At 37.7% G+C, this 15958-nt stretch overlaps 1 protein-coding gene across 3 annotated transcripts in view; it reads left to right on the forward strand.

Moving 5' to 3' along the window:
- TMTC2 (transmembrane O-mannosyltransferase targeting cadherins 2) overlaps positions 1–15417 on the forward strand; it is a 412955-nt gene extending 397538 nt beyond the window's left edge. Inside the window, exons 12-13 of one of the 3 annotated variants that reach the window (XM_045465000.1) lie at positions 9689–9766; positions 14637–15417. In XM_045465000.1, the coding sequence (XP_045320956.1) occupies positions 9689–9718 (30 nt within the window). In that variant the 3' untranslated portion in view covers positions 9719–9766; positions 14637–15417. Of the gene's footprint in view, positions 1–3229; positions 5874–9688; positions 10976–14636 lie in introns of those variants that run through there. The other 2 variants (XM_045464999.1, XM_045465001.1) reach the window with 2 other exon arrangements.
- The last annotated feature ends 541 nt before the right edge of the window (positions 15418–15958 follow it).

The following is a 15958-nucleotide window of genomic DNA, read 5'->3' on the forward strand; positions in this document are numbered from 1 at the left end:
TATCCCATTTTAACCCCATGATGTCAATTTTTGATTATTTCTGCTTAATGAGTAACATGCTTGGGTAACATGCTAATGTAAACATGCTAGTAACATGCTAATGTAAAATTAAAGTTATTCCATGTGTCACCTGGGTGGCTCAGACAATGAAGTGTCCGACTTTGGCTTAGGTCATGATTTCCCTGCTTGTGGGTTCAAGCCCCACATCAGGCTCTGTGCTGACAGCTCAGAGCCTGGAGCCTGCTACAGATTCTGTGTCTCCTTCTATCTGTCCCTTCTCCAGCGCTCTCTCTCTCTCTCTCTCTCTCAAAAATAAGTAAACATTAAAAAATTTTTTTAGAAAAGCAAAATTAAAGTTATTCCAAAAACACTATGATAACTAGCACTCAGAACTCATTTTGATGACAGATGTCACTTCCTAATTGTGTTATTTTAGATTAATATTAACTTTTCTTTTTAAAGAAAGAAGTGACTTGAAGTACTCTGAGGACAGAAGAATCTGGGCTGCAGTTCAGTAGCAATAGTAAAGCCTATTTATGTGGCTTGGTTTACTTCACCACCTGTCTTCACCTCTGTCTCTTCTGGTTTAACCTAAGAAAGTCTATAAAGCTAGTAAAGGTAGAGCCAGGTCACAAATCCACAGGGTTTGGATTCAGTAGTTACTCAGGCACACTCAGGAAATTCTGCTTTCTGTTTCTGAGATGATAGGGAGACAGAAAAGAAGAGGAAAAAGACAATAATGTTGTATTCTCATGTAACCTTAGCAGCAATTCTATGCAGCAAGTATTGTTATCATTCATTTCTATAAGAAATTGAAGTCTCGAGTGTTCCGTCAACTTGTCCGAGTGCACACATCTCTGGGGCAGAGCTGGCCTGGCACTCAGGCATTGTGACTCTGTAACTTTTGAGTATTTTTAATAATCCCCTTGAGTTGCGATTATAGTTAGGCACAGATACTTTAATAATAAAGTGATTCAAGAAATAACGACTATCCCACTGAGCCATCTGGTTTCTCTCAGCCCCTGTCGCTGGGCCTCTTCTATTTCTGGTTAGCCAGCAATGGTCTCCAACCGTGATTCTCCGTCTCCATTTCCTCTCTTCCCACTCAGGATAGCGGAAGTCTGAACACTTTATCTACTTAGCATCTCTAGTAATTCAGGCTGTGAACACACTTTGCCGTCACTGTAGTAGCTGTTTATTGATAGTTGTGCTGAGCTCCGTGAGGGAATAGAATTGAGAAATGCATCCATGCATCGAACGACTCAAGATAAAATGGGTGGAATGATAACAAAGTTCTGTTAGGAAGACAGAGTAGGTGGTGTTTTAGGTTTCCAGTGTGGACCTTCATTGCACATGTAATTTAGAGCTATGTTTATTTGGCTTGGGGTTTAAAATTAGAAATTGACCATCTGTATTTTTCTTGATAAGTATGGCATCATCCTGACCAAAAGGTTTTTGAAGGTCAGGAATAGCTTATATTTGCAACATTATTTTTGGAAGAGAAAAGAGGATGTAGACAAGTTTGAAAATAATGCCCTATAGTTGAGGACTTAAGAGAATTTTGCTGTACATCCACAGACATATAGTGTAGCCATTGGAATAAAAATTGTAAAGTATGTATAAAAACATAAAAATGTTTTTATAAAAACATGCATGTGCTATATACCTCAAGCAGATGAAAAGAAGGAAAAGTGAACTTGACATTTGCAAGTCTACTACATACATGTACTGTACCACATTGTTAAATGTCTCATTTTATCTTTCTGACAACATGAAAAAAAGTTGATGTTATGTTGGTATTTCATAAATGAAAGAATTGGGCACAGATATGTTAGGGGACCTCACCAACGTCACAGTCAGTGGTTGAGCAAGAATTCAAACCCAGACCTCTTAAAGTCCAAATCTGATCATCTCTTTCCAGTTGGTTTATTCTGAGCTATTCAGCCCTGCCCCTAGCACTCTTTTTGGTTCAGAAATAATTGTTTTTACAGTAAAGAGTGGAGTCACATGAATTCAGCTGAAAAAATGCATGCATTTTGTGAAAATACTAAATTGTAAAAATTATTGTGAATTATTTTACACTGCATCACAGAGTTGCCAGGACAATTACTCTGTTGACACCATCTGTAAAATGAAAACACAATCTTAGCATAAACACATTTAGTTTTATCTGATATTTGAAATATGCATTTGTGTAACTGCCAAAATATTAGCTGCTGTATGTTCGCCAGAAAGTTCGAGCAACAAGACAAGAACAGAACTGCCTTTATTTGTAGATAGCAAGCAAAAAAAATTTTTTTTTCCCTTTGGGAAGGACTTTTGTTGTTGTCAACCAATATCTCAGAATTTGGGGATGGAGACCCTTGTCTGAAACTAGTGGTACATAGTTTTGTTTGTTTTGTTTTTTAACTTTGCCTTTCATATGATAACTTTGTATTGCAAATATCACATACTATAAAAATTTTTGTGTTTGAGACTCACAACTACTTTTAAACAAGGAATAAAAAACTTTTCTGACAAAGGTTCCATTTTTCTGCACCACATTTTACCTGTTTTGGTATGTTTTTACTTTGCTGTGTTTACAATAAACATTCACCAGGAGAAGTTTAAAAATTTGACTTAAAAATAAGAACTTTGTCTCATTAAACTACTTGGGTTAGATTTGGAAAGGACATTAGTGGTTACATTTGAAATTTTTTTTCAGAGCTTTTACCCTGAAAACATCAGTAAAATTGTACAATTTTTTAACTTATTTACTTAATGTTTGTATAAATGGCCTGGAAGATTGCTAAGGAGAGGAAACAAAGAGTGGGTGGACGTAAATTTGTCAACTTTTCCAACTTAATTTTTTTATTTCTTGACATTAAGTTGAAAAAAGAAGATCAATTCTATCTGAAATTGTATGACTTTTAACTGTTTCCGTAGAAAAGTACAGTCTGACTAGGCGACGAGGTTTTCATATGTAACCTATGCCTTCTCATTAAAGAAGAATATTTTCGTAGCTGCCTGCACTATTTAAAGCACAGAGTAAACCAGCTGTTTGAAAACTTTTTGTTGTTGTTGTTATTCCTAGTTATCTTGATCTATTTGTATAAATTGCTAAATTGCTTCCATAAAATGCCTCCAGACATAAGGGAATCATTTGCATAAGTGGATGAAGACTTTTGTCTTCCATGAAGGAAAGCTTGAAACAAGCCTCTTAATCGTTTCCCTCCCTCTCTGGTTCCAGTATCCGGCTGCTTTGATGAACCTGGGGGCTATCCTCCATCTCAATGGCCGTCTCCAAAAGGCCGAGGCCAACTACCTGCGGGCACTGCAGCTCAAGCCAGATGATGTCATCACGCAGTCCAATCTCCGCAAACTGTGGAACATTATGGAAAAGCAAGGATTAAAGACATCCAAGACCTGACACAGGAGGGCAGTACCTCCTCCTCCTCCATATTTTAAAGCTGGCTTCGTTAGTGAACAGAACTTCCCAGCAGTGCTATGACAAGAGCTAGTATGGACTTCCAAGATGGGGGCAGAGGTCACTGGGGTCACTGCCACGTCCGGGAGTATTCACTCTGTTGTTGGCACAGCCGTTAACACCAAAAAGGGGAACATTGGAAACCTCCTGAAGGACGTAATTGTTACCCATAGAACTATTATTAAACCAGAGCACTTAAAACCGGGTGGGAGGTGGGCAGGGAATCTAAGTTACAAATTTTGTTCATTTTTGAAAGCTAATTTAGAAATTATACTGTTCCTTAAACACTGTGAGAGGAAGTCAGAGTGTCCATTCAGCCCTGCTAAACTATTAAGATCAAGTGTTTATAGGGAATAATTAAAGTGTCGTGTGAATCCCAGCGTGCCGGCCGGTTGTCCTGACGCTGCTGTCTTCCCTCTTTGGGACAGCCTGCTTACCAATTTGTGAAACTTAGGGGAAAAAAAAATTTTTTTAAAGTATGTCAAGATCTGTCAGAATCTATAGTTGTTTCCCGACTAGGGCACATAACATTTTATTATTTGGATGTCACAGTCTTCATTTCTTTTAGACAGCATTTGCTTTTCAATGTTCTGAGCTGAGGTAACCATGTTTCACACTGGCGTTGCTGGAGAGGTTGGGGAGACCTTTTACATGTCCGGCAGGCAATTTTTATTTTTAATGTCACCAGCATTTCCCCCCAGACTGCCTAGGAGAATTCACCGTATTAATTCTTAGGCTTTTGAAGTAGCTATACCTGGTTAATGCACATGCTTATATAAGGATTAAATCTGAAAGAGCTTAAAAGTGTTCTAATTCCAATAACTAGCCAGCAGCTATTAGACAAAAGGGAAGTTGCTGTGTGCTTCCCAGATGTGGTTAATGGTTAAAAAATCAAGTCTGAACAAAGGAGTGTATAATAATGGTTGCCAGTGATGTTATATTTTGGAAAGAATTGGTATAAAATGCTAATCACTTTCTGATAGGTTCCTAGACAGCAATGCTAATAAGTTTTTAAGGAATTATTTTTTTATATTTTGCTCGTCCCAAAACACATAAAAAATGAGCTACAGTATAGCATCAGCCTGTGTGTTTTTAGGTCTTCTGCCTTGCGCTTTTCACAGTTAAACTATTTTTTCACTAGCAAACTGGTATTTTATTCCTTTACCTATTAGTAACCACTTCAGTGATCATTACACAAGTAAAAATGAAGTAGAGAAAAACATTTATTGAACATTGTTTTGACTTGCAAACTTTGCTACTAAAAATTAACTTTGCAAAAAAAAAAAAACAGTTCACTATCAACTTCATAGAGAAAGTAGCTATACAATACCCTACATATTTATTTATTTATTATTCTACCATAGCAAAATAACAAAACTTGATTCATTAAGTCAGTTCTTTGCAACTGAAAATTAGCTTTTTTCTCCTTTCCTTCAACTTTCATGTATATATATTGGGCAGCAGCCCCACTAAAAGGAAGCTGGACATGCAAATACATCATATTTTGTTTTCTCCATATTTTATATGTTTTACTCTGTATCTGAATAAAGCGGGATAAAGAATTTAAAGTAGTGTTCCTACGGAATTAGTGTTTTTGTAAAAAGGGCAGATGTAGTGAGAGAGGTTTGTTGATGGCATTAGTAAGAAGGCCCTCCTCATAGGTATATTATTTTGTAAACATTTCATCGAAGGGCCAAAAAGTTAAATTATAACTAGATCACTGTGTCTTCAGAATGATATTTAATGTTTAACAACAGCAAACCCGTGGTCAAACCAAAAGTGTGGGTTGAAGTGTATTTTTCATCTTTTAACGCATTGGCAATTGCAAAAAAAAATAAGTAAATAAATAAGGAATTTAATATAAGGATATAGAGATAAATTCAATGTCTAACAGTTTTATTTATTTAAATAGTTATTGACCTATGATGACTTCCTAGTCTTAACATTTTATGTCTTTTTGTTGTTAATGTTCTTCCTTTCAGACACTTGGTTCTTAATAGGTTCGCTGATTGCACAGTAGAGGCACTTCGAGTTGACCCAGTCCCCAAGTAGCATTAATAATTGGGCCTGTGTCATAAAATGCATGGATGTTTAATAGCAAATTGTCCCTGACACCTTTCACTACAGGGCTGGGCTTAGTAACTGACCAACTTGGGGGGAGGGTGGGACGGGGGGCTATAGAACATGGTCAAAAAATGTCTCCGCTCAGGGATTTATGGTGGATTATTGCAGACAGTGCTAAAAATATAGAGCACAAGACAAGTTTACTAAATTAAAGTTTTATTTTTTGAGAAACTGTTATTTGTATAAATTATCAAGATTTGTAGGCTTTCCTTTTGTAGAAATAATTGTTTTATGTGCCAGAGAATTTCAATTTTGTTTTCAACAATAAAGCATTGATAACAAATATGTTGTATAAGCCTTTTTTAAATCTTCTACAGCAACAGCACTTAATGTTCTCATGGATTTTAACAGAAATTGAAAAAAGTTTTAAAAAGTAGACATAGAAAGGCAAACAGAGACATATCATGGCTAATGTATAATCAATAATAATGAATCATTAATTTTTAATTGTTATAATAATATTAAGGGTTCCCTATAACACCAGATTTGCCACCTTCCAAAAACAGATGGCACAATTTTTGTTTTATTGATGAGCTATAGAAACGGGAATATCCCAAGCATGACTCATTCATAGGTCATTTGGTTAAAATGGCCATATTAGAAGACCTGATACTCGAGTCCTGATCCTAGAGGAAAGCACAACACTATTTTGTTGAGAGACAGGAGTACGACACATTCAGGTATCAGTTATAAGAAAGCATTGGGTTCTAGACAAAATTTGATAGTCTTGTTAAAGTTGTCATTATATAATAACATAATTATATATTGCCTAATTCCTTTATTAGGGATAAAAGTTAGCTACAAAGATTTTACTTTATGTTAAACATCATATGGATGTGCAAGGTTGTATTCCAGCTTTACATAAAAAAGCCAGAGCTCAGAGGTATGAAATTAACTTGTCCAGGTCACAAAGCTAGCAAGCAGCAAGCCTGTCCCCGTAGTGTCCTGTGTTCACATGCCCTGTGTCATGTGAGCACTCAGGCTGTGAACCCAAGTCTGGAAACGAGGTTTCTCGTCCCCTTTGGCATTTTCTAGCTATTCCATCTTCCACAAATCACATTCCCTACCCCTCACAAGATGATCATGAAGATTAAAGGCAATTCCTGTGGTCTAAATGTTGATGTCCCCCCAAAATTCGTATGTCCATAGATTATGTTATTACGAGGTGGGGGGAGCAGGCGAGTGACTAGTTCATGAGGGCAGATCCCTCAAGAGTGGGATTCATACCCTGACAAAAGAAGCCCCAAAGAAGTCTCTCGCCCTTTTCACCATGGGAATACAGTGAGCAGCATGCAACCCAGAAGTGGGACCTCAGGTGACCAAGCTGGCACCTTAATATCAGACTTCCAGCCTCTGGAAGAAAGAAGTTTCTGTTGCTTATAAGCTTTAGTCTTTGGTATTTTGCTACAGAAACCCAAACAAACACAGAGGGAGCACATGAAAAAAAAAAAAAAATGTAAACATTTAGACTGTGAGAGCCAGAGAGGATTTCAGTGAACATGTAGTTAGACCTATTTACTTTCAACCTAAAGAACATAAGGTGCCCCCATACCAGGTGGCTTAACTAAGCTCCCCAAACTAGTTAGTGGTAGTTACATGACAGGCTATTGAAATCTCAATTATTAAGTGGTCTTGCTACATGCAGTAATTGCAGAATTCTGTTTTTAATGTTTTTTTTTTAATGTTTATTTATTTTTGAGAGAGGGAGACAGAGCATGAGCAGGGGAGGAACAGAGAGAGAGGGAGACAGAATCTGAAGCAGGCTCCTGGCTCCGAGCTGTCAGCACAGAGCCCGACACGGGGCTCGAACCCACGAGCTGTGAGATCATGACCTGAGCTAGAGTTGGATGCTTAACTGAGCCACCCAGGTGCCCCCAGTCTCTTTTTAAATCAAGGTACAGCTTTATCTTAGATTGAAAGCACTCTGCTTTGAAACCAGTAAGGGCAGGGGCCATGTCTTTCTTTTTTGGCACGGTTCCTTCAGCCTGGCACACTGTTGAGTAGAACATAAAATACACTATAAATTAGAATTTCATCTATTATTTGCTCCTTATCAACTAGATATTTTTGAAAGTCCACTTTCTAAAAAGTTGAGACTGGGAATTCAATAACTCTTTTCACTTGATGTTCTCACCTTAGGGCTGCGTTTTCACATAGTAATCATTTCTAGTACAAAGGAAATGCATCTCAGTCTCCGTTATGTTTGCTATTACAAGGGAGGAAACTGGGTTTCTGGGGACAGTTTAATTATTACGGTAATTCCAATTCATTCATATGTACCTTTGGAATATGAGTTTACACTTAATTTAAATATTTTTCAATATTATAGAATTTGCTTCCTACTATTCACAACTCATGGGTGTTGCTAGAAAACGGCGTAAGCATTGGAACTGCCATGCACTGTGAGGAGAGAAAAGTTGAAGTAGCAATGCAATTGCACTCACTCTGCTCTGCTTAGCTTTGCAGTAGAGAAAGATGCATGTGGACCAGGACTTTAACCTTCTTGCCATGTCATTTTGGGTGGTCTTCCTGCACGATGTAATCACAGAGGCCTTTGGGTTGGCTTTCATTCCATTGGCCATGTCACCACATATTGGCCTTCTGCTGTTGTTGTTCTGTAGAGCTTTGAGATGTATTTTTCCCCCTGATGTACTGCTGGGATTTAAATTTCCGTTCACTTGAAATTTCTGTGACAGTTCTTTTCTAAGTTTTGAAAACATTTCCTCAAGTTTTTATAACTGCTCCCTGGTATTATTGTGTTATTTATCTGCTTCCAAAGAGTGGACAGAAGAGCTTTTGTTTAGCAAGAAAATTGTTAGGTCGAATAAACAGTTACAAATATGTGAGGCGACTTGATGGGGTCACTATTAAATACCTATAGGGATCTAAGAAGTTGATATATCTGAAATGGTGTTCAGGAAAAGTGTCTAGAGATCCTAAAAGGAGCAAGAGAATGGATAGACACATGGGGAATTGACTAATAATTGCTGCTAGAAATAATTAAATTTTTGTCATAGAAGTGGAGGATTGGATTAGAACACTTTTGAGACTGTGTCCTTTTGGGCTGCCCAGTAATCTGCCAAAATTGAGCCACTGTGTTATAGGGAAAACAGTGTTACAAATAAGAGATTGGTGTACAACATAACCACTGAAAAAATGTTCAACCAATTGAAGTCTAGGTTAGAACTGGCTATGTATTCCAATCTAAAATGTATTTAATTTTTCTCCTACCTCCTTTGGATTTGACAGGAATTGCACTCATTCAAGACAAAGCTGTCATTCTCCAGACAGACGGAGAGAATAGAGTTCCATGTTCCAAGTAATAGCTCAAGACTTGTAGAGACCCTTTTTCTAATAATTTCTATCATGTGTCTTCCTTTTCCATCCTAAAGGATGCAAAATGAATAACTCCTCTGAAAACTTTCTCTTGGTAATATCACTGAGCAGCTAGATACTATAATGAAGTTGTCGAAAATGTATTGAGAAGTCAAGCAATTTGCTTTCAAAAATACCAAAAATATTGACAAAGTGTTAAAATGCCTCTTTCATCTGGATCCTTCTCTTGTATCATGTAAAAGGCCGTTTGTGACCAGAAAATCAGAAATGGTAAGGAAGGAGAAGGATGAGTATGTATTCATGGAGACAGGAAACAAGTGACTACCTTTAATTTTAATGTAGGACCTTGTTATAATCTCTTTTAGCAAACAATGGCCATATTGACTCTAACGATAATAATTAACTTTTTAACTCTGCAGACATCAACTTATTAAATTACATTAAGACAATAATCTCAATAGGTTTTCATTTTTTAATTCTTTTTATTTTAAATATGTTGTTTTGCTTACTGTTTGGCTATTTTATGTTTCCTTTACAATCGACTACTCTTTTGTAAATGAGCCTTTGCCTGTATACTTTGTGATAATGAAAATTTGGGAAATTCCACCGGAATTATGGTGTTTCAAAATATATCTTTAGAAATCTGTCCTACACAACCAAGTATTGAGATATTACTACATTCTATTAAAATTTAATTGAATAATTTTGTATTATATGAGATGGAAAAGTACATCAATATTATGTTTTATTATATCCCATCAGGTATCACTCTCCCAATTATCCTGTCAATGATATTTATAGAATGTGAATATACCAGCAAAGCCTATCTCTTTCTACAAAGTAAGTCAAGGAACTTTTTGGTTAATTTGTTGTCACTTCTGTTTCTAGAACTAATGGTTGTTTGGACTTGTATTTGTTCCAGAAGTTTGCTCTGTGAATGATGTTGAAGATGAGTCAGTCTGCTGCTATTTCTCAGGTGGTCACAAAGTGATATTCATAGAAATGCTAGTAGTGACATCAGAGAGCAAGAGAAAACATTAGATTTGACTTGACCTCTGCACTTGACAAATGAGGAAGCTGTTGTTTGGGGCAGTCAAATGACATAGCTACACTTACACATTCACAATGGATCCAATGTAGCAGGGAACATGTTGAAGTACGAACTATATGTTACATGTTTCGTGGCCCAATAACAGCCATCCAGAGTTTGTAAAAACATCTCTTCTTTGGAGTGGAGGGTAGACACAAAGCTTGCCAGGAAAGATTTGATCATGGATTCTTTATGGGTTGCATACATGGAAGATATTACTGCCTGAAACTCCTATATCACTAAAATTCAGTTTGGGTCCCTCGTTTAAGACATGAACTCCATTTCAGAATAAATTTATGAAGCATACCTAACCAAACACAGCTGGTCTAAGTAAAAGTGGTACACAGAAGTATTAGGGTAGATTAACCCATTTCAAAGGTCCATTCCTGTCATCTGATGACAGTGCTCAGTTATTTTTTCTGACCTGACCATGGTGCATCAGGTCCAAATGATTCAAAGTTCATTTGCCTATTGCAGCAGGTACAATGTGTAAGATTCCAGGACACATAGACGTATTAGATGGTGATCCTTCATGAAGAAATTGGCAAGTTTTTTTTTTTTTTTTCTGCTCTATTTTGCCTGAGTCATTCTATGTGCCATTAAAGATTTTTGGAGCATACTAGCTACCTGAAAGCTCTTTATAGGTCAGAGAATCATTGTAAAGTATGGATAGCATGTATTTTTCTATTGCAATATAACAGCAGTAAATATATTTGCTACAAGTCTTTATGATTATTGGCTGATCTATTTGATTCTCTTTCAACCTTGTCCACCTTCTTTCTGTCATACGCGTGTGTGTGCATGGGCACACACACACACACACACACTCACTGAGTAGCTGGGAAGTCTGCAATTAAACCTAAGTCCAAACATTTGATCCTCCAAAGAGGAAATCATTATGAGGAATGTGACATAATTTGAGGTGTTTTGATTAACAGAGGAAATAAAGTGAGAGCAAAGCGTTTGTCCTTGGGTGAGTGATTTAAATCCAGACAAGCAGGAATCAAAAGGAGATGAAGGAAGGCATTTCTTAAGATACTGTTATAAACACCTTAGCAAATCTCTTTTCACACTCTCCTATGCCTGTCACAATCAAGCAGCTGCTGTGATTCATCAAATCACTCTTTTATATAGGGCACTTTCCTGTCCTTCTGCAAATGGAATGCCACTCAGATAAAGAGAAGATATGACAAATGTAGATTTGTTACCCTCCATTTTCAGGGTAATTACCAAATTATCAAAAGAATTAGCACACTGATCTTTAGATATTTTATTTTATTTTTTTTTTTTTAATTTTTTTTTTTCCAACGTTTATTTATTTTTGGGACAGAGAGAGACAGAGCTTGAACAGGGGAGGGGCAGAGAGAGAGGGAGACACAGAATCGGAAACAGGCTCCAGGCTCTGAGCCATCAGCCCAGAGCCTGACGCGGGGCTCGAACTCACGGACCGCGAGATCGTGACCTGGCTGAAGTCGGACGCTTAACCGACTGCGCCACCCAGGCGCCCCTAGATATTTTATTTTTAAATGTACTTCCTCTTGGTGATATTAAAATGATCAAACAATGTAGATTTTGTACAGAGAACAACACACTCCAATTCTGAGCACTGATGAAAATAAGGTGACCACAGTAACACTCCAGTTGTATCGCCTTTCTTTGGCTTTTGCTCCCCAGATGACATTTTGTCTCAACGTGGCAACTGCATTCAACTCGCTTCTTGAAATGTCAGGGCAGTGGGGCCTTTCTCATAGCTATAAATCTGAATGAACAGAGTTTCATCATCCTTTCACTCTGAATGTCTTATTTCCATTGTAATTATATTTTCTGTATGCAGAGCATTTTTGAGTTTTCAAAAGGCCTCATATTTTTTATATTTAGCTTTTGAAAACAATCCGACAAAGTAGGCAAGAGAAACATAATTATCCTCCAATCCAAACCCCAGATGAGGAAGAAAAGCTCAGGAAAGCCATATGACTTGCCCAAGGTCACATTCAGAAGGAAAACTGGTCTTTCTCCAAATCTTATGACTTTGGTTTAAACCCTGGACAGGCATTGATGGATATGGACATAATCAATACACTAAGGGTGTCCCGCTCCCCTTTCTTATTCTTAGTCTTTGGGGATCAGATAGGATGAAGGAGTGTTTCCATATGAAGTGCCTTCACTCAAAACTAGAGATGGATTCCAACTATATCCCTACATGGGGAAAGGATTGGAGAACAAGAAGAGGTCATTCAATTATAAGAATACGTGGGCTCACAACAATTTCATTTTTTCCCAGCCACCTTGTTTGTCAGTGCTGGGAACTTGGTATTATTTTCTTCTGTTACAATCTTGGGCCTCTTGAAGCTTGTTCTTGCAATCCAGCTGTCAGTTGAGCTCAACCTGATGAGCCATCCCATCTTCCATGGGGTGTTTGGTGCTGCTCCCCAGGTTTTGTGAATACCTACCTCTCTTGTTCTGAGACTCTGAGCCCCCCGCTTGTACTTTTCTCTCATGGCCTTTTACATTCCCACCAGTAATGTATGCAAATTCCAGTTTCTCTATATCCTTACCGGCACTTGATATTTTCTGCTTTTTTGATTACAGCCATCCTAGTGGATGTATAGTGGCATCTCATTGTGGTATTTATTTGCATTCCCCTGATGACTAACATCACATAATTTAAAAATTTTAAATTTTAATAACAAAAAGTTCTCAAGTGAATTGGGGAAATGAGAGACAATATTATAAACCATTGAATAAAGGGAATGTTTTTCTCTTTTCTCTAAGTAGCTTTAATATTATTAACTAATTCAGATAATGCCTGGCTTATAAAACTTAACTCTTTATTGGTGTTTGACTAAGGGACTTTTGCAATTCATCATGCTAGAACAAAGAAAAAATCCCCCCACCTTATTATACACCATATTGCCTCAGAACAGAGTTATTTTTCATATCCCTTATCTTACAAACTTATCCCATTCAGCTACACTTATACAAATAATTGTAAATGCCTCCTACTGCAGAATTTAATTTTGATTGATGGAAACCCAGTCTTGAACCTACAAAGAGCGTGCTGCTGAGGGAACCAAACAATGAGACAGATGTTTAAGAACATGTGTATTCTATTTCACCTTTTAACTTTAACTGGAGATAATAAATGAACACCAACAAAATAGTCCGTAAGCCAAAGTTTTGGTTTTGAATTTGGTGCACTCAGTAAGATTCTTTTTCAATTAATAATAAACAGTAAACTTAGAATCCATAAATACCTGATATATATAATTTGTAAGGCGGTTAAAGTTAGTCACTTTCTGTGCAGACGTCTATGCCAAACCCCATTAAAAGTTTCATCAGGTTAGGAATTTCTTATCTAAAGGGTCTATGTGCCCTTGCTCTCCCCATAATTGTCTTCAGTAGAGTGCACTTGATTAATGGACTGTTTCATTTTTCAGGATAAAGCTAACATTTTCCTTTTCCCAGCAATGCTAGCAAATTACTTGATTAATATCAAAAAGCTCTCATTCACACATAACCTTTGAATAAACAAGTTGTGATACTGTTGGCAACATGTTAAGAGGGATTCCTGTAAGTAGGCTATAAAGGAAATTGCCTTTGTAATTCAACGTATAAAGAGGAAGCCTGTTTTTTGCTTGCTACAAATCTCCCTCCCTCTCTCCCTCCCTCTGTCTCTCTCTTTCTCTCTCTCTAAGTGGAGAATGTATAATGAAATGTAGCCAAAGCAGAACATGCTTTCTCAATGCTGGGGTTCCATTTGCATTGCCTTCACCACTGGAAGCCCAGGAAGAAAACTGCGAAACACTTACGGAACTTGAACAGAGTTTCTAATTCATAATTTTACAGTTCTCCAGCTTACCCTTAAAGCGTGGCAACAGAGAGTAATCCACACCATATTGATTGAAAGATAACCCTCCAAAAGACTTTTCTAATATTAATTACTTAAAAACCCAGGGTCTGGATACCAGCTACTCTAATGGAGCAGAGAAAAGCTCTTTATGAATAAGAAAAAAAAATGTAGATTAAAGTGGAAGAAAGAGGAATTAAAATATTGTAGCCGTATACCAAATACTTTATACAAAGGCTTATGCATGTAGAAAATAAAACCTACTCTTAGTTGCAGCATTGTTAGCTGCCTATCCCGTGTTCATTTCTTCTTTAGAGATAACTATTAGAACACCACTATTAGAACTTTGTCGTAGCTTTTTGCCCAGATCCAGTTGATGGGTTGTCCTTGGTCCCAACCAGGGATTGGCAAACTCTGGGCTCGGGGGCCAAATCAGGCCTACCATCTGTTTTTATATGGCCTGGGAACGGAGATTAGTTTGTACATTTTTGAGTGGTTGAAACAAATCAAAAGAAGAATAGTGTTTCATAATATGTGAGAGTTATATCAAATTTCAGTGTCCATAAATAAAGTGTTATTGGAATAGAGCAACACTCAATCATTTATGGATTATCTATGGCGGCTTTCATGCTAGAACGGCAGAATTGAGTGATTACAACAGAGACCGTATGGCCTGCAAAGCCTAAAATATTTACTATCTGGCCTGTTACAGAAAAAGTTTGCTGACCCTTGGTCTAAGCCAATTGTGATAGTCCTGTCTCTTGCTTTTCCAGGCTCCAGTCCAGCTGGCAGTGCCCATGTGACAATGAAATGCAAGCAGAGGTCTGCTGGGGAAAACTCTGGAAAGTCTTTGCTCTCTTCATAAAAGGCTGGCATCTTAACACCCCTCAGGTTTTGAAAATAAAAGTGAAATCTGGATGTGACAGCAACCATCTTGCAACCATGGGGTGATGAATATAAAAGTAAAAGCTAGCACCCTAGCAAAAAAGGAAAGGACCCTGAGTACCCAATAAAGTTTGTAAGCAGCTGAATCAAGGCCAATACCTGCTTTACTGCCAGACTTCCCATTATGTGAGAAAAATTACCCTTGTCTGTAAGGCAGTCCTCATTGGGCATTCAGTCACCTGCAGGCAAATGCCTTTCTTACCGACATGCCCTCCTCTCTCTTTCCTTAGGTGTAGAACCTCATCAGTCTTGATTGCATAGGAAGACTTGTGGCAGCTGGAGAACACTTCCCGGTATTTTTATAAAATGCCCAAGTGAGTAGCCATCCAATCTCTCCACAGGTAAAGTCACTTGACGTTGCTCATCCTACCAAACTAGTCTCCCCGGTGGCATTATCTTGATACCTGGGAAAGTGATTATGAGAACAGTCTATTTTCCTTTGTCATTACAGTTCACAGCAGAAGTTCGTTATACAGATGTTGATAGTGGCACCCTTCTCCCTGTACCCACCTCCCCTCCACCTAAGTTACACATTCTACCTTTTGTTTCCCTGGATTGTTTAGGTTAGAATGCCTTTCCCCACTTATATATATGTATTATGTCATTTTATGTACTCAGCTCTGGGCTTCTTAAGGACAACACCATGTCTCATTGACCTCTGTCGTTCTAGCATCTAGCAGAGTGTCTCAGATAGGTGATGAAAAAATGAATAGAAGGAAAGTAGGCAGCACAGTTGTTAGATGAAAGAATACAATGTGGAACACAACAAATAATCCTTTTTTAAAATTATTTAATGTTTATTGGTTTTTGAGAGAGAGAGAGAGAGACAGAGTGCGAGTGGGGGAGGGGCAGACAGAGAGGGAGACCAAATTTGAATCAGGCTCTATGCTCTGAGGCATCAGCACAGAGCCCGACATGGGGCTCAGACTCACAAACTACGAGATCATGACCTGACCTGACCTGAAGTTGGATGCCACCCAGTGCCCCAAATAATTCTTTAATTTAGCAGATATTTACTGAGTGCCTAATTTGTGCCCTTTTCTGGGTGATGGGGATAAAGTGATGAGTAAAACTAACATCATCACAAAAGCTAGCATTTATTGAGTACTTTCTAAATACTAGATACTATTCTAAGCACTTTACAAGTATT

This window comes from Leopardus geoffroyi, chromosome B4, assembly GCF_018350155.1.
Source record: "Leopardus geoffroyi isolate Oge1 chromosome B4, O.geoffroyi_Oge1_pat1.0, whole genome shotgun sequence".
In the NCBI taxonomy this organism is placed as follows: Eukaryota; Metazoa; Chordata; class Mammalia; order Carnivora; family Felidae; genus Leopardus; species Leopardus geoffroyi.